Genomic DNA, 19,319 nt, shown 5'->3' with positions numbered 1-19,319 from the left:
ACCAGTGGATCTCAAAATACAGACAGCAGGGACACCAACATTGGGAAAGGCTGAGGCAAGGGAAGGGCTCTTAGTTACCACCATTCTCCTTTCAATCACTTGCTCACCACCACTTACTATCTGGCCAAAGGCAATCGCTGACCATTACCCATTGCTGTCCCTTTTAACTATTTCCAGGGAACTCAGGTGCAGAGCTGAGGAAATTCCCCACTCCTGGTGCAATTCAGAAGGCAAGTGATACCTCCAGCAACGTCACCTGCAGTATCTGCTTGTTTTATTGTACTCACTCTTAGATCTTTGGAAGCTGCTTGATGAACACATATGAAGCCATACCCATCATGGGCATAGAGCAGGGCTGCACAACTCCCACCCTCATGCACAGGTTGGATGACAACTCTCATCATACCCAACTATTGGCCACTGTGGTTGGGGATGACAGGAGTTGTGTAGTTCAAAAACAGCTGGAGGGCTGAAGTTGTGCAGCCCCGGGATAGAGCAATTTGGAAAGCTGACCCTGTTCCTCTGCAGCTGTCCCATTTTTTGGCATGCCTAGGATACAGCCCACTGTTTTTTTTTTTTTGGTGCATCCAGGAATGCACCAAAAAAAAACAAACAGTGGGCTGTATCCTAGGCATGCCAAAAAATGGGACAGCTGCAGAGGAACAGGGTCAGCTTTCCAAATTGCTCTATCCCGGGGCTGCACAACTTCAGCCCTCCAGCTGTTTTTGAACTACACAACTCCTGTCATCCCCAACCACAGTGGCCAATAGTTGGGTATGATGAGAGTTGTCATCCATATATATATAATTACTGATGGGCAGTAACAGCTTTACCCCTTGTTTTTTGGCATTTAGTGGCCCCAAAGCAAACAAACAAGGTCAAGGCCAGCTTTTTTCTGGTGAATTGGCAAGCTTAAATCCACATACCACATGCTCCATATATCTTAGCATGGGTCAAACTCAGTTATATATCTATTCATCATTAACACATTAAGTAGCATTTTATTCTAATTTTCAGAGTAGTAGCTAACACTAGGACACTAATTAAAAGTTAATAGTAATAGGTTTTACTGCAGTGAGCAAAAAGATTTGCATGTAGTTCTCCAGATTAACACTGGCATGTTAACGACAGCAGCAAATCATTCCATAGCAGTTACTCTTGTTTACTAAACAAAACACACACACACACACACACACATATACAGGGAATAGCACACTCCTGTGTTGTGCAGTTTATTATTTTAATTTTTAGTTAATGGGACTCTGTATTTTCGGCAGGCCAATAATTATAACTGCTGTTGAGTTGAAACATTTAAAATCCAGCATTTGTGTTTTCTACTGTGTTATTTTAAAAGGTATGTTAAATGACTGGCTGAAGTTCTAAGCAAACTTATTTGGAGTTGCGCTGAAATCAGTTGGACTGACTTCAGAGTAAACATGGAAAGGATTGTGCTGTTTGCTAAAAATATAATATGAATGAATGAATATAAAATATTGTGAATATAAAATATTTATAATTCAAATGAGAGTTTTCTAGTGCCAATACTATTAAAAGCTTATTGCAGCCTTTTACCAAATTTGGGAGGAAGGTATAAATGACATGGCAAATTTACATTCAAATTCAAGTTACTTTAAAAATCTGTTTCTCATTTAACCCTCCACCCAGAAACATTATTTTCATATGTAAACAACTGTTGCATAATCAGAACTTTTTTTAGAATATAGAAACTTGCATACACAAAAATCTACAAAACATTAAGAATGCCATTTAATAAAGTGGTATGCTTCTAACATAAACCATTGATTAGTTTCTGAACTCCAACAATCTCACTTATAAGGAAAGATTTTAAGGAAAATTTAATCTGGTGTCCAAATATAACATTACTTTAAACATGAGGTCATCTAAACATCTGTCTCCAATATATCCATAGGGATTTAAATCAAAAGTCTGCTAAACATGTACAATCATTTAGAAAATAAATAACAGAACAAATTTAGTCTTGATTGTGATTATCATGCATTTTAAGAGGAAACATTTATTCTAATAAGAAAAGTCTGAATTTAAAGTTTGACATTAAAGTGAAATAGTTTCATTCCAAGAATATGACATTGATTTATATTTACTCTAATCTTGAGCAATATCCACTATTTGATACTTGAGAAACAGGACCTGTGTTTTGACCATTTCAGCTTTCCCCCCTGCATTAATATTATATAATGGAAAAAACGACTGAGGCAAAAATTTAAAAAACAGCAAAACACAGGCATAATAAGTGGAAGTTAAGCACTTTACCCGTGATAACGTGTTGCACTGGTTGCTGTCCACTCCCTAATCTGCACCATGTGGAATGGATAGAACAGCATGACCACACTTAACTCTTCCATTTCAATGGGACATAAGACAGATAAGAAGTAACCAGGATGCTTGACTTGGCACTCCCACTAATGGTAGGCTCAATGTCATGTTCCTTCCCCTTCCCACAGCCATAAGGTTTAGTCAGAGTTATCTACATTGTTTCCCTATCAGCCAATAATAGGGGAGAAGAAACATGGAAGGGAACTTTATGAAGACATTATGAAGACAAAGACTTTCTTATTCAATAGAGGTTATGTAGCAGGGTGCTTAAAAGACTGAGGTAGGAGCCACTTCAAATCCTGTCAACCGCCATGAACTCAATGGCTGCCATCCTGACTAAATTTACTTGGAAATTAAGTGGACAAATTAGGCATGTAGTATTCATATTTACATACCACTTTTCAACAAAAGGTTCTCAAAACCAGGTTACCTAGCAAAAGAAATAAGAATAAGAAAATTGTTTCCATCTCAAACAGGTTCACGACCATCTACAAAGAAACACAAAACAGACATCAGAAACAGCAATTGAAGAACACAGGGCTAGGACTGAATAGGGATAACTGCTCTCCCACTGTGACATATACCCCTGCTAACTTGGAAAAGAGGCACCTTTTAATGTGGTGATTCTCTTTATTTAGCAGGGGGAGAGTAACTGGCCCTATCCACCCCCAGCACATTACCTCCAGTGACTGTTGCTGGTGTCTATCTGATGTTTCTTTTTAGATTGTGAGCCCCTTGGGGACAGGGAGCCATCTTATTTTTATTTATTATTTCTCTGTGTAAACTGCCCTGAGCCATTTTTGGAACAGCAGTATAGAAATGGAAGAAACAATAACAATAATATAACTGTAGTTGAGAAGAAAGAAAAACAAGTTAAAATAACCAACATAGAGATACTAGGCAATAGCAGAATAGAAGAAAAAGAAATAGAAAAAAATAACAAAATACGAAGATCTACACTTTGAAATTGAAAGGCTGTGGCAGAAGAAGACCAAAATAATCCCAGTAGTAATTGGTGCCCTAGTTGCAATTCAAAAACAACTTAAAGATTACCTCAACACCATAGGGGCCACAGAAATCACCATCAGCCAATTACAAAAAGCAACTTTACTGGGAACAGCCTACATTCTGCGACGATATTTATAATAATAATAGCAACAATATTGCTAATAAAATTCAGCCATCCCAGGTCCTTGGGAAGGACTTGATGTCTGGATAAAACAAACTAGTCAATAACACCTGCCTGACTATGTAAACAATAATATATGACATGTGTTTTAATATATTTGATCAATTAGCAGGGACTAATTAAGTGGTCTAAAGCAAGCCACTCCCCTTTGCAATATAGGGATACTATTACTCACTTACCTCACAGGATTTTTGTAAGGATTACAAGATACTATACGTAAAATACTCTAAACATTCATATATAAACTATATATTAGTCATATACTAGATAGTAATAATATACTAGACTAGATATTATTCATGTGACAGTAAAATGAACAACTTCGTGGTTCTGAGCTGGTTCAAAGAAGCATCTGCCAGCCAGGGGCGTAACAATGGGGGGGCAGGCAGGGCACGTGCCCTGGGCGCCACCCCGGCGGGTCACGTGGAGGGGCGCCAAAAAGTGGCTCCCCCCCGCCTCCCCCTGGATCGCCTGCCGAGTGTGGTGGCGGGCAGGCGGTGGCGGGCCGCCTGCAGCCCGCCGAGTGCAGCGGTGGCTGGTGGCTGGCATGGTGGGGTGGTTGCACGATTGAGCCAGTGATCATCTGAACCAGACCCAGGGCAAACAAAACATGAAGTGAAATGATAATGGATTCCATATAATTATCTTCTGTCAATTTTAAATTACTCAAAGTATGTGTATCATGCTTTCTGCTCAGTTGGTCCAATTCTGTAATTCTTGTACCTTCTGCACAATGGTCTTTGGACTATCCATATTTTTTTAAAAACCTTGAATATTATTTATTGGACCAATTGTATTTTATCCCACTCTTCCCAGAGCGGGTCCATCCCGTAAGATATTCCCCTTAGGGGATAGAGCCGCTTTGGGAAGAGCAGAAGGTTCCAAGTACCCTCCCTGGCATCTCCAAGATAGGGCTGAGAAAGAATCCTGCCTGCAACCTTGGAGAATCTGCTCCCAGTCTGTGAACACAATACTGAGCTAGTTGGACCTTTGGTCTGACTCAGTATATTGCAGTTTCCTATGTTTCTCCAGGCAACTCAGTATAGCATACATCAGGGTGTACAGCTTCAGCACTCCAGCTGTTGTTGGACTACAATTCCCATCATCCCCAGCTATTGGCCATTGTAGCTGGGGATGATGGAAGTTGTAGTCCCAACAACAGCAGCTGGCGGGCCAAAGTTGCATAACCCTGACATAGGTGGTTCTTCTCTCCTCCACTCTCCATTTTAGCCTTACGATTACCTTGTGTGATAGGTTATGCTGAAAGATAGTTATTGATCAAATAGCACCCAATGAGTTTCACAGCTGACTAGGGATTTGAACCCAAATATTTCAAGTCCTAGTCCAACATTCTAACCACTACTCCATACAATTATTTATGAAAGCTTTTGCACTATCAAATTGACTGGTGATAGAATAAAAGCTAAAACTGAGTAGAATAATTTTGTGCAGTAACTACCATTTTAGTCCTATTCAGTCATTACGTTGTAAGACATTTACATTGTAAAAACAGTGTACATGTTTTTGTGTGAACAACTGTACATGCATTCCTCAAAAGCAGGATGCTGTTAAACAGAAAGTACTATTGTATGTGCACTATGTGTCTGTCGACTGTACAGGCATACATATCTATACATGCGTTCTTCATAACAAGTGAATAGGGCAATTGTGCAAGCCAGTTCCTGGTACCACTACCATATTTTTATTTATTTATTTATTCCGTTTCTATACTGCCCTTCCAAAAATGGCTCAGGGCAGTTTACACAGAGAAATAATAAATAAATACGATGGATCCCTGTCCTCAAAGGGCTCACAATCTAAAAAGAAACATAAGGTAGACAACAGCAACAGTCACTGGAGGTATTGTGCTGGGGGTTGATAGGGCCTGTTACTCTCCCCCTGCCAAATAAAGAGAATCACCAAGTTAAAAGGTACCTCTTTGCCAAGTTAGCAGGGATATAAAAACTTTATCTCTGTTGATACAGTTGTTTCACCACATTATAGTGAAAACATAATGTAATATGAGGTACAGCTTCATAAAAGAGATTTCTATTCCACAGACAAGGACAACATCAGGTCCACTGACCACTTCCTGAAACTATATACTTGGTTACGGCTATGTTCCATGACTATGAGTTGCAGTGGAGTACCTGAACAAAAACCTTGGTTTGTTTTTACTCATGGGTATGATCTTAAATAAATTCACTACAGTTCTGACACTATGCAAGCAAAATGAAATACTTAAGCAACGTACACATCCTACCATAGCAACCCTCCAACACCATCCCCACACAGACATCTTTGCAATCAATTCAATTATTGTACATCCAGGTGTTGAAGTATTGATGAATTCACATTTTCAAGAACTCAGCTAGGGACAGGCTCTTTTCTGTAGTGGCACCAGACTTGGAAGGCTCTCCCACAGCACAGCTGTTTGATGCTTATGTTGTTACCTTTTAGATGACAAACCAAACACTTATTCCTCCAAGCTTTTGGTGGCATCTAATCTGTAATGATTACTCATAATTAATTGCTGCTGACTGACTATTGTTTGGTCTAATTGTTATTTTGTATCATAATGTGTTATTTTTAATCATTGTTGTGAGCTACATTAGGGGCCTATATTGGCAGAACAACTGGATCAAAATGTTTAAAAATGCAAGCACAACCTCTTCTCCGTAAGATGGCAACTTCTCAAAGATGGCATGTTTTCTCTGCTATCACATATTCATTAAACCTCCCTGCTCCACCCCCATCCAAGCTAAATCTCATACTCACCTGTACAGGCAACAAATTTTAAAACACAACTTGTTATTTTAATATATTAGAGTAGCATGACACTGCCATCCAGTGGCCATACATGGTACAGCAAAGTGACTATTTTGACGTATACAGTAAAGCAAACTTGCTACTACAGGACGGTTTACATCGGAACATAGGAAGCTGTCATACACTGAGTCAGACCATAGGTCCATCTAGCTCAGTATTGTCTACACAGACTGGCAGCGGCTTCTTCAAGGTTGCAGGCAGGAATCTCTCTCAGCCCTATCTTGGAAATGCCAGGGAGGGAACTTGGAACCTAGATGCTCTTTCCAGAGTGGCTCCATCCCCTGATGGGAATATCTTACAGTGCTCACACTTCTAGCCTCCCATTCATATGCAACCAGGGCAGACACTGCTTAGCTAAGGGGACAAGTCATGCTTCCTACCACAAGATCAGCTCTCTTCAAGCTTTCTCCTGTTTACATGGCTATGTGAACATACAGCCTTTTCCTTAAACAGCTAATATTTTTAAAACAAACTAATCTTCTGTACCAATATTACTTATTATTACTAATAATATTTATACACCAATTTTCAACAAATAGTTCTCAATAGTTTACATGGCAAGTTTTAAATATATCAGGAAATTGATTCCGGTCCCTAAAGTTAATAGACTTCTTAGAAGAGGGAAAAGATACAAAGGAGATACCAGCAAACAGCCACTGGAAAAGACACGATGCTATAATGAAACTAGGACAATTTATATCCCACTGCTAAATATAAGGGGACTACCACACTTAAAAGGTGCCCCTTTGCCCTGTTATCAAAGGTTAATGAACTGGGTATTTATTGACCACAGACTATTTTATAACAGCATACACTTTAAGACAGAAAAACCTACTCATGCAGAATTCATTCAAACAGCTGATTTGATTTACTTGTCTATTAACTAAGCCTGTCCATGTGGAAAATGTATTACCCATTTCCCCAACACCATATTATTTCACACAAACTATGACAAGCTGCAGTTTCCAGAGTCATCACAGTCACACAGAAGTAATTTTCATTGCAGAGACCCAGTTCTACAATGCAATAAAGTAAAAATAGATAAACTGCAGAGCACCAGCTGTAACATCCCTCCTTATTTATTTGATTGATTGATTGATTGATTGATTGATTGATTGATATATCTCCCTTCCAAAAATGGCTCAGGGTGGTTATGACATAAAGCAGTGGCAATAAACAAACAGGTCAATGCTTCCAGTCTGTGTGATGCTCAGTTCTCAATAGCTCCTAGAGTTTGATGGGACAAGTAAATGTGCTGTGATCTAGAGACACACCTGAGAAGGGATTCCCAACCCGCCTGCATAAACAAGAACCCTGGGAGTATTGCTACATGTCCAACAGAATACAGGCCACCTCTGCGTAAGGGCCCTGCCCATAAATAATGGAATTTCACTAAGCCTTGTGTAAATTTGAAAGAAACACGAGAATTGAAGCACTAGTTAAGAACATAAGAAAAGCCCTGCTGGATCAGGCACAACATCCATCTAGTCCAGCATCCTGTTTCACACAGTGGCCCACCAGATCCTCTGGGGAGCCCACAGTCAAGAGGTATGTGCATGCGTTCTCTCCTGCTGTTGCTCCCCTGCAACTGGTATTCCAAGGATAAGCCTCTCAATTAGTGAGTTAGAATGCTAGGTTAGGTTTCTTTGTCTTACACCGAATCCAACCATTGGTCCAGTTAGCTCAGTATTGGACCTCTGTGTCTGGAGATGCCAGGGAGTGAACCTGGGACCTTCTTCATGCAAGCATTCAGACGCTCTTCCACTGAAACTATGGCCCCATCCCCTAAGCGGAATATCGTACACTGCTCACACGTCTCCAAATGCAAACCAGGTCAGACCCTGCTTAGCAAAGGGGACAATTCATGCTTGCTACTACAAGATCAGGTCTTCTCCTTACAAAGGAAGATTATGTTTACATGAATTCATTCTTTTAAAAACCTTTTAAAAAGGCTTATGAGAGCAGTGTGTGTGTGTTTGTGTGTGTGTATCCCCCCCCCATCAATTTTGCAACACCTGGACCAATATGAACCAAATTGGGTACAATTGTAGAGACACATAAGGACACCTCAGTGGCATAGTTTGGGATGATGTCATCCACCCCTGTTCAAGATGGTGGTTGCGTGAACATCTGAGGTGCAAGCCTGCTAATTTGTGGGCTGTCTAGCCCATTTGAACCAAATTGGGTAGAGTTGAGGGACACCTCAATAACACAGTTTGTGATTATGTCATCCACACTGAATCAAGATGGTGGGCATTTAAACTTTGGAGGTGCAAGTGAGCTAACCTGAGGACTGTCTTACCGACTTGAACCAAATTTGATACAGTTTTAGGGACACTTAGGGATGCCCTAATGGCGTAGTGTGTGATGATGTCATCCACTCTAATTCAAAATGGCGGCCACTTGAACATCTGAGGTACAAGCCAGCTAATTTGTGTATTGTCTAGCCCATATAAACCAAATTGGATACAGTTGCAATGAGTGACACACAGGGTCACCTCAATGGCATAGTTTGTGATGTCATCCACCCGGATCCAAGATGGTGGACACATGAACATTTGAGGTGCAAGAGATCTAACTTGTGGACCTCGATTTGAACCTAATTTAGTCCAGTTCCAGAGACAGTAAAAGGAAAATAGGCTGATTAGTTCTTACTAGAACAACTTGTTGGTATTTAAAAGGCCTTTAACCAGGGTTCTTCTAAAACCACAACAGATTAAACTCTCACAGGTAGGATTCCCTTTACCCATCTGAGCATAAAGGCAGTTGTGAGGTAGGGTAGGGGTACCTTGTAGGACCAAATATCCCAGCAGTATGATCTAGTTACCTGACCTGTAACCTGTAACTAGTTAACTAACTTGTAACTAGCTTCTCCTGTGCTGTTAAAAGTAAGGCACAGGAGAAGCAATTTGCAGCTTCACGGGATTCTCTCCCCCACTCCACAATTACAATTATTTTTAAGTGCCAGGAAGGGCCAATATGGGGGCAATGACAAGACCTCAAGGTCTGCTTGTTTTAATACAGGAACTTGGGTGCATCTAGCTCCTGATTTTTTGTGTATTGAGGGGGTCAATGCAGGGTCCCCATGAACAACAATAAGAGAACAAGCAGTAAGGGTCTAAAAGTGCCAGACTCAGGCTTATCACCCACCCACATTACTGGTGCTGCGGCAAGTCCAGCTTCCACAAATGCCACAATGCACCATGTGAACAGCACAAGGGTGCACTAGCACCCTCTCATCTCACTTTTAGCCCGGGTAAAAAACCCAGACTACCTGGCAGAGGAGCACCAGGATCGGCCCCAATCCTGGCAGTTCTCACAAGCCGCTCTACCTGAGTAGGGCTGTGCTAGCCCAGGTAGAGCTGGTCATGAGAATGACCTTATTAATTCTCAGTTCTCAAATGACCACTCAATTCAAGGTGATGGCTACCATCTTTAATACCCTTAATGGTTTGGACACTGAATACCTGCCCGCTCCTGAAAGTTCCTGCACACTTGACAAGATCATCGGCGGGAGCTCTGCTATGTGTGCCAACACTGAGTAAGGTTTGATTGTCATGCATGCAAGACAGGGCCTTTTTGGCAAAATGCTCCATATCTTTGGGATACCCTCCCAAAAGGACACCCATTTCTCCCAATGGACATCCATTCCCCAGTTTCCCTTGCACAGATCTGGCTTTTTAATCAGGCTGTTATCCTTTAAGAGGTGCTGTTTTTCTAGTGGTGGTGCTTTTGTGAGCTGTATTTTATGGTTGCATTAGTTTTGCATTAGTTTTAAATATTATGCTATAAACAACCTTAAGATTTTTTTATGAAAAGAATGTAACATTTTTTAAAAAGTTTTAAAACCCAAGGCCAGAGAAAAAAAGCATGAGACAACAGGACACCACAGAGACACATGCTCCTCTCCCCAGTTATGTCCACCCTGCCGTGGGGGCTTATGTTACCAAGGTCAATCAAGGTTACTCAGCCATGCATTTCTAGTGCACAGCCTAGATTGCTGTACAACAGCCACATCCTTTTTATTCAAGCTTTATCAGAACACAGTACTAATCTTTCTAGATTTTGAGGTTCTTTTTAATCTTGTCAGCTGCTGTGAATATTCAAAGGTAGCAACTTCTAAAAATATAAAAACAATATATTGTTAAGACTGGCCATACATCATTAAACAAAAGAACCCTTGTATAACATTAACCTTAAAAATAGATCCACAAGTGTCACTAGTAGTTTATAAATGCTTCTATCTAGACCAATTGCAGACTGCCTTCGTCGGCCTGATGGATGATTTCCAATTGGAAATCGATAGAGGAAGTGTGACTCTGTTGCGCCTTCTGGACCTCTCAGCAGCTTTCAATACTATCAACCATAGTTTCCTTCTGGAGCATCTGAGGGGGTTGGGAGTGGGAGGCACGGCTTTGCAGTGGTTCCACTCCTACCTCTCGGGCAGGTTCCCGATGGTGCCCCTTGGGGACTGTAAAAGTTCATACAAATCTGAACTTTTGTATGGTATCCCTCAGGGCTCCATATTGATGTTGTTTAACATCTACATGAAACCGCTGGGAGAGATCATCATGAGATTTGGTGCAGGGTGCTATCAGTATGCTGATGACACCCAAATCTGTTTCTCCATGTCAACATCATCAGGAGAAGGCATAACCTCCCTAGATGCCTGCCTGGAGGCGGTGTTGGGCTGGATAAGGGATAACAAACTGAGACTGAATTGAGATAAGACGGAGATACTCATTGTGCAGGGTTGAAACTTGGGAGATGAGTTTGATCTGCCAGTTCTGGATGGGGTCACACTTCCCTGGATGGAACATGTATGCAGTCTGGAGGTACTTCTGGATCTCAACCTTTTCCTGGTATCCCAGGTTGAGACAGTGGCCAGAAGTGCCTTTTATCAGCTTCGGCTGATACGCCAGCTGAGTCCATTTCTTGAGATAAACGACCTCAGGACAGTGGTAAATATGCTGGTAACCTCCAGACTGGATTACTGCAATGCGCTCTATGTGGGGCTGCCCTTGTATATAGTCCGGAAACTACAGTTGGCCCAGAATGTAGCTGCTAGGTTGGTCTCTGGGTCATCTCGGAGAGACCATGTTACTCCTATATGGAAAGAGCTACACTGGCTGCTGCTAAGTTTCCGGGCAAAATACAAGGTGCTGGTTATAACGTATAAAGCCCTAAACAACTTGGGCCCTGGGTATTTAAGAGAATGTCTTATTCATCATAAACCCCACAGCCCATTGATATCATCAGGAGATGTCCATCTGCAGTTGCCACCAGCTGGTCTGGTGGCTACTTGAGGACGGGTCTTCTCCACTGCTGCCCCGAGGCTTTGTAATGTGCCCACTGTTGAAATAAGAGCCTCCCCATCTCTGACAGCTTTTTAAAAGTCTTTAAAGATGCATCTGTTCACCCAGGGTTTTAATTAAATATTGTTTTAATAGTTTTAACACTGGTTTAAAATTTTGCTTTTAAAAAATTAAATTGTTGTAATGTTTCAACTTTTTCTGTTTTTGCTTTGCTGTAAACTGCCCAGAGACACAAGTTTTGGGCAGTATGAAAATATGTTAAATAAATAAATAAAAATTTATTGTTTACCTATCTAAATTAAAACAAACCAGACAGTTTGGGGTAGTTCCTACAGTCCCCCCTGCCCCACCTGGCCCTATTCCCAAGGGTCCCCCAACCCTCAGGAAAGGCTGGGGGTGCAGGAGACTGCTGTGGGTAGGATGGCATAGCCAAGTTCCCGTGCAGCAATTTCTTTCCTCACATGGTATTTAGGATCAAGCTGAATATGTATAAAATATACATACTGTGTTTATATATATATATATATACACACACACACACACACACACCCCTATAGAAATAAAATGCTACAGGCATTTCAATATTTCAAAGTGAAGATTCTTCTATATTTAGTAGGGGAGTGTAACTAGTCTTATTCAACCCCAGCACAGCATCCCTCCAGTGGCTGTTGTTGGTGTCTGCCTTATGTTTCCTTTTAGATTGTAAGCCTTTTGGGACATGGAACCATCTTTCTTATTATTTATTTTTCTTTCTTTCTATGTAAACCACTTTGCAAAATTTTGTTGTAAAGTGGTATATAGATATTATTAGTAGTATTAGTTATCATATTGCTTGCTTGCCTATATGGTTGACTATTAGATCCCATATTTGTTCCTGTAACTAGATTTCAGACTGCTGGCTTCAGTCAATTTGGCAATATTTCTCTTCCTGGTATGTGCTGTCCCTATGAATGTGCAGTGTGACCTCCTTTGCTTCATTCAGATTAAAAAGCAAGAAAACAAACACACCATTGTACTTTCAGAAATATAGACTTAAAAGGCTAGACCACCACATACCCCTGGTTCCTGGTTATATCTGTGCTCTTCTTCAAACCTAATCAAGTGATATGAGCACAATCTGCATGCAAGGGGTTGAACTTATCTGCATTAAAGCCAGAGTTTACACTGGTGTCACCAGGGAGGTTTGAGGAGCAATTTAACCAAGATTATTTTACAGTCTCTTGTAAGCCAATGAGATCATTCACACAACCAAAAACTGGGCAGGATAAGGGTCCTACAAGTGTTCCCTCTAGGGCAGGGTTTCTCAACGTGTGGGTCCCCAGATGTTATCGGACTTCAACTCCCATAATCCCTAGCCCCAGTGGCCTTTGGTTGGGAATTATGGGAGCTGAAGTCAAATTACATCTGGGGACCCACACGTTGAGAATCCCTGCTCTAAGGCATGCGAGTGTGAGTGCACTCACACGTTTTTTAATGTCTGCCCAGTTAATTTTAGATCCTGCTCAGGTTGAATCAGGAAGGCCCCATTCTGAATACATGTGTGCACACACTTCCTTGATACTGCCACCCAGAACAAAATTCATTCTGCATACAGATGAAAAAAATTAAAGAGAACACTGGGTCCTATCTAGGTGCTCCCAATTTCCATTTGTGAGGGAACAAACAACTAGGTAGGAAGAGGCAGAAGTGACCGTGTGGAATCAAGGTAGGAGGAAAAATTGGGTAGAACAGCACTGTCCTCCACAGCAATTGTCCAAGGTAGGAGGAAAAGCTGTCCTACTCAGCAACTGTCTCTCATACAATCATTTCTTCCTCCTCCTAACTGCTCCCACACAACCAAAAATTGGGAGCACATACAGCTCCCAAATCTGGATAGGACATGTCCTACCCAGTTTATGGTAGTATGAACATCCTCCTTATCTTTCAGCTTCAGGTCCTCCCTGCCTTCAAACTGCAAAATTGAGATATCAAGAGTGGGCTGTATTACAGGTTTCTTGAAAGTCAGTTTCTCTCAACTTCAGCTTCCTTTTCCATGCAAAATGCACATCATATCTCAGCCTCACTAACCCATCTGCAACATGGGTACAATAAGTCGATATTTTATTTCTCCTTCCCTATCAATGGAAGCATTTGGAGTCATTTTTCCTTCTGACACACACCAAGGCCCAAGTATGAAATAATATGAGCTTCTGCCTTTATTTTTATTTTTCAGTGGAGAAGAGAATGAGGTTGCCCAGTCATTGCAACAATAAAGAGTACCTCCCAAGACCAGCTGTCACTTGTACCACTTTATAAGCCAAGCCTTCAGAAATAACCAGGAAATCCAGTCTACCCACCTAAATATCCCACCCACCTCCATCCAACAGACACACTTTAAAACCATTAGTTCCTATATATTACGTTAATGAATTTCTGATTATCACTATGTATAGGAATGGACTGTTTAAATCTTAATGTAGATATCACTGTGGAGATAAATCTGAAACTAACAGATGAGCAGAAGAAGTGTGAGGAGATGGGAAATCATAAAAATATAATAATATATAAGATTATAGAATATCTATATAGGGTGCAAATGAAAACCAGTACATAAAAATAAGGGAAACTGTAATTTTAAAGTTATGAGTTAAAGCACAGTAGTTTTATTATTAAGTCATATTATGTCTGCACTAGTACCCCTCCGTTGCAGATCTTTTGCTTGGACTGATCCCTTATCCTTCAAAATCCTTTGACTACTGTTTGCAAGTCTTCTGACAGATATGCTTCCTCTTCTCAGGACTGGGTTGTAAAATGAATATGTACACACACCAATAACTTTTATGATATGTAAAACAAAAGGAAGGCAAACTACAAATATAGCTATTAACCACTAGTGCAAAATTTATAAGTGAGGACAAACTAACCAATGGTTTTTGGGTAGGGAGTTAGATTGTGAGAACCATTTTTAAAAACAAAAACAAAAACAAAAAAACCTTCTGCTATGTAAACCACTTTAAGAATACTTTGGTTGAAAAGCTGTGCATAAATATTTATAACAACTACAACTATGTTGGCATTTTTATAGCACAGCCTTGACTGTGTTTACTTAGAATAAGACCTATTTATTTATTTATTTATTTTCATTCATATCTCTCTCTCTCTCTCTCTCTCTCTATATATATATATATATATGGTGTATCCGTCGCTAATCCCATATGTGGCAGCTCTTGCGAGCAGGCTGCTGGGATGGGGAGAGGAAAGCAGCAGCAGTGGGAGAAAGGAGTGGCGGTGGCAGGCGGGCATGCAGGCGGGGCGGCAGTGGGTGAAGTACACTTTTACACGCAGTAGAGGAAAGAAGAGGAGAGAGAGAAGAGGGAGGCCAGCAGCAAGCACCGGTGGAGCCACCAAGGCCACCGGTGCCACTGCATGTTCCCCCCCCCGCACCCACCACCTGACTGAGGAGAGGGTTGTTGGTTGTGGTGCTGCTGGCTGGCTGGCAGGCAGGTGGAGGCAGGGAGGGAGAAGTGAGGCAGGCGGCTGAGACTGACTTGGAGACAGCGGCAGCGGCTCTTCCTTCACCCCTGTGTCTTCGCCCCTTCTCCTCCTCTAAGCCGCCATCGCCTCTGGGGGCGGGGAAGATAACTGCAGCAGACGGGCATGCAGGCAGTGGGGGGGGCAAGAATGGGGGGAGCTAGAGGTACAGATGCTCTGTGCCCAGCTAGTAGTAGTAGTAGTAGTTATTATTTATTCAATCTTGCATCCATATAACTACAGCTTTAATGGTACAGAGCACACTAAATACCCACAATACAGTTTCACAAGATTATTTATACTGTACTTAACATAAGAACAGCCCTGCTGGATCAGGCCCAAGGCCTAGCTAGTCCAGCATCCAGTTTCACACAGCCACCAGATATCTCCAGGAGGCCCACAGGCTAGAGATGAGGGCATGCCTTCTCTCCTGCTGTTGTTGCTCCCCTGCAACTGATTGTTTAGAGGCATCTTGCCTCTTAGGTTGGAAGTGGCCTATAGCCAGACTAGTAGCCATTGGTAGACTTGTTCTCCATGAATGTATCTAAGCCCCTTCTAAAGTCATCCAGGATTGTGGCTGTCACCACATCTTGTGGCAGAGAACTCCATAGTTAATTATGCATTCTTTGAAAATGTATTTCCTTCTCCTGCCCTCTTCTGCAACTTTTCCAGTTGTATAATGTCCTTTTTTTAGATATGGTGACCATATGTACACAGTACTTGAAGTGTGGCCACACCATAGATTTGTATAAGGGCATTATCATGTTCACATTTTTATTTCCAACCTCTTTCCTAATCAGTTCAATCATGGAATTGGCCTTTTTCACAGCTGCTGCACACTGAATCGGCACTTTCAATGAGCTATCCCCCACGACCCCAAGATCCCTCTCCTGGGTGCTTTCCAGTTTAGCCGCTCAACAGCAGCAAAATGCTTCCATTCAGACAAATTGCATTCAAAACATAAATAACAAAGCACCCAGCAGGGGGAGCAGTCTAGCAAAAACTAACAACCCGATAAAACAGCAACTTTTTACGCCAGTTATACAACATTATAGCACTATATTGCAGCGATTAAATTTGAAACAAGGCATTGGAAATATGAACGGCACCCTGCTGTCAGCGTAGGGACTGTGGTATTACAACACAGGAAGTGCAGAAGCACACTTAGAGATACGTCATGACCCCACTGCAGGGTCTAATCTGGAAAGAGCCATTGTCAGTCACCAACAGCTCAGATCCCATCAGCATATATGTGAAGTGGGGGCGGCGGGGGGGATGGCCTCAATATGCATCAATTTACACTTGCTAACATTGAACCACATCTGCCACTTTATTGCAGTTTGGAGAGATCCATTTACTTCATAAAATAAGAAAGAGATTTTGAAACATTTGTAAGTACTAAGCACTCTAGCTAAAGCAAAACTCATATTCTGCCTCAATGTAAATAAGGAGCAAGTAAGAGTGGATACCAGAAACTTTAATTTTGTATTTATATTCTTTGTATATAAGAAACTTTGACAAGTATTCCTATCAATAAACCCCTAGGATTAAACACTCCCTGCGCTTCATTATAAGGCATTTAAAAACTGCAGACTTTGGGGCTTTCCCCATTATACCCTGGTTTTTATCCCCCACCTACCCTTTTTGTTGGTATGCTTGTATCTACAGCCTGAAAAAGCGTTCTGACATTTTAGTTGACCTACTGCGATTCTGTGTTATTAAAAAGTACAGACAACTTTGTGCCATAAGGCTTGCAGTGTAATAAAGAAACAACTCAAATGCGTGTCATACAGTTAGCCCACAGACTAAAACCAGCTGCTCAGGCAGCTCTGTGAACACCTGCGAGGAAAACCATGAAATTCTGTTTTAAGCGTCGGCGCTCAGAGAGGAACCCCTTGAAAGCAGGAACGAAATGAAAGCAACCGCTCTGGCCGTACCGCCTTCAGTTTGGTAACATGAAGAGCGGATATGAGAAGCCCAGGAAGAGGCTCTTATTGCTTTGATGAGAAGGCGGGCCTAACTCTAGGCACGAAGAGTGGGAGGCTGGAAGACGTCAGGTCTAAACTTTGCTGTACGTAGAAAGGCGCTGAAGCAGTGAAGTCAGGCAGGCTTCCCGAGAGAAAAAGACGGCGCGCGAGAGGAACCGGCCAGACTTACCCGCAGAGCCGCCGGCCACAATCTGCTGCGACGCCTCGTGCCAAAAGCTTCTAGGACGCCCGGGCAGCATGGTCGCTTGCGCGCGGAGAAACAAGCTGCGGAGGAGAAAAAGCCGGTGGCGGAGGGGCCGGCCGGGTCAGAGCCTGTGCCGGGAGAGAAGCTTTGCTTCCTCCGAATCCGAACTGGACAGTGGATCAGGAAGGGGCGCAGAGCAGAGTGGACCCGCGCGCCGCCTTGGGGGAGGTCGGGACCTCCTTTTCACTCGTAGCAGGGAGGGGAGGGGTATTTTCTCGGAAGTAGCGCCTGGGCGGGAAAAGGAGCAGGCTGATTATGAGCGTAGCTGACTGCACCCTGACAAAAGACCAGTCCGCTTGCTCTTCCAAGGCCTGCCCCGGCCCCTCGGTTCTGCAACCTTTACACTATACGGCCAGAGGACACCTGGGACTGAGCCAGAAACAGGCCAGTGGCCGCAAAGAAGAGAAGTTGGCAGCTCCGTGTGGCGAGATCCTCGACTCCGACTGTCCAAACTCTCTGGTTTTGCTCAGAACGTTTTATTTGCTGGGGGAGAGAGGAGACGTGTGGCTCTTGCAGCTTCAAATTGCAGCTTCAAATGGTACAACCCAGGAGAAGCTTTACCACTTGATTCTGGTGGGTGTTTGCAGTGGGCCCGCCTTACTTGGTTTGAAATCCATTAGAATGATAGACTGTTTTTAAAACAGAATGTAAGCTGCAGTTAACAATTTCACCAGCACCATATTTCCCATCCCAGGTACATATTAATGTTAATATCATGGTCAATAGCTAAGGGTGGTAAAAGCTGCTACAGATGATGATGAAGAAAATAATGCAAATTAACATAACACTTCAGATTAGGGTTCCGTTCACATAGTGCCCCATGAAGCAGGCTTGGCACTACAGGAACAAGAGCTATGCTTGCACTCTCTCCTCCCCAGCTCCCCTTGCATGCTTATCTGATTACTTCCTGGTTTACAGAAAATCATAGTTTGCTGTCATATTTTTGTCTTGTCAAGGTTTGATCCTGGTTTTGCACTTGCCCTGTTGCTTTCTATACAAGATGACTTCTCCATGCAATTAGATGCTATGTGATAATTCTAGATGAAAGATGCTGAGGGTATTCTCACGATCAGTGGAAAGCGGGCTAAGGGAGCTTAGGCTGTTTCCCGCGGATTGTGGGAACCACTGGGCTCGCAGGAAAACTCGGTTTCTCCTAAGCAGGTCACCCGCTTAACTCCCCCTCCCTTTAGATGAGGTTAGCAGAGCGAGCGCTCCGCTAACCCTGACTATTTTATCGTGTGTTGACATGGCACGGCTCCGTGATGTGGCAACACATGAGGAGACCCCCACCAAGAAGCTGAAACAAGCCTCCTAGTCCTGGAAGTCTCTCCACGATGCCCTGCGCACTTGTGAGGGGCATCCTGGAACTTCCGGGGCCGTGCAGCCCCCGCAGCCCCGAGCCGGCAGTCGTGTGGGCGACCGATTCGGCCGTCCAGGGCTGCTTCCCTGCTCGTCTGTGGAGAAAATGGGCTAAGCCTGCTCTCCTCGCAAACCCCCTAAAGGCGAGTCTCACTGATCATGAGACTCACCTCACTATATCTTGAGTTCAAGACTGAATAGAAGAAATTGGAAATTGTGTTATACAATATGCTGGTTTGGGCCTTTAAAGCCCTTAATGGGTTGGGCCCTGGATCAGTTTTTCTCTAAAGCGTTTGCATGTGTGTGCGCACACAAGTTTTTTGATGTCCACTCAGTTAATTTTAGATCTTGCTCAGGTAGAATTTGGAAGGTCCAACTCTGAATACACATGCACACACACTGTCTTGATACTGCCGCCCAGAACAAAACTCATTCCGCACACAATTGAAAAATATTAGAAGGAACACTGCTCTGGATATCTGAGGGTCCACGTGCTCCCAAGGGTCTCTGCCCGCTTAATATCAGAGGGA

At 42.6% G+C, this 19,319-nt stretch overlaps 1 protein-coding gene across 3 annotated transcripts in view; it reads right to left on the bottom strand.

The window, feature by feature from the left end:
• Positions 1-17,877, bottom strand: part of SLC25A21 (solute carrier family 25 member 21) — a 467,052-nt gene extending 449,175 nt beyond the window's left edge. For all 3 annotated transcript variants that reach the window (XM_053283932.1, XM_053283930.1, XM_053283931.1), the window contains exon 1: positions 17,356-17,877. Coding sequence is in view for 2 of the 3 variants with exons in the window: in XM_053283930.1 (XP_053139905.1) it covers positions 17,356-17,425 (70 nt within the window). In the remaining variant the exon portion in view is untranslated. The remainder of the gene's footprint in view (positions 1-17,355) is intronic.
• Positions 17,878-19,319: the final 1,442 nt, after the last annotated feature.

This window comes from Hemicordylus capensis, chromosome 1, assembly GCF_027244095.1.
Source record: "Hemicordylus capensis ecotype Gifberg chromosome 1, rHemCap1.1.pri, whole genome shotgun sequence".
NCBI classification, from domain to species: Eukaryota; Metazoa; Chordata; class Lepidosauria; order Squamata; family Cordylidae; genus Hemicordylus; species Hemicordylus capensis.
The sequence above is the reverse complement of the archived record's forward strand: the minus strand, read 5'-3'. Positions and strand labels throughout refer to the sequence as shown.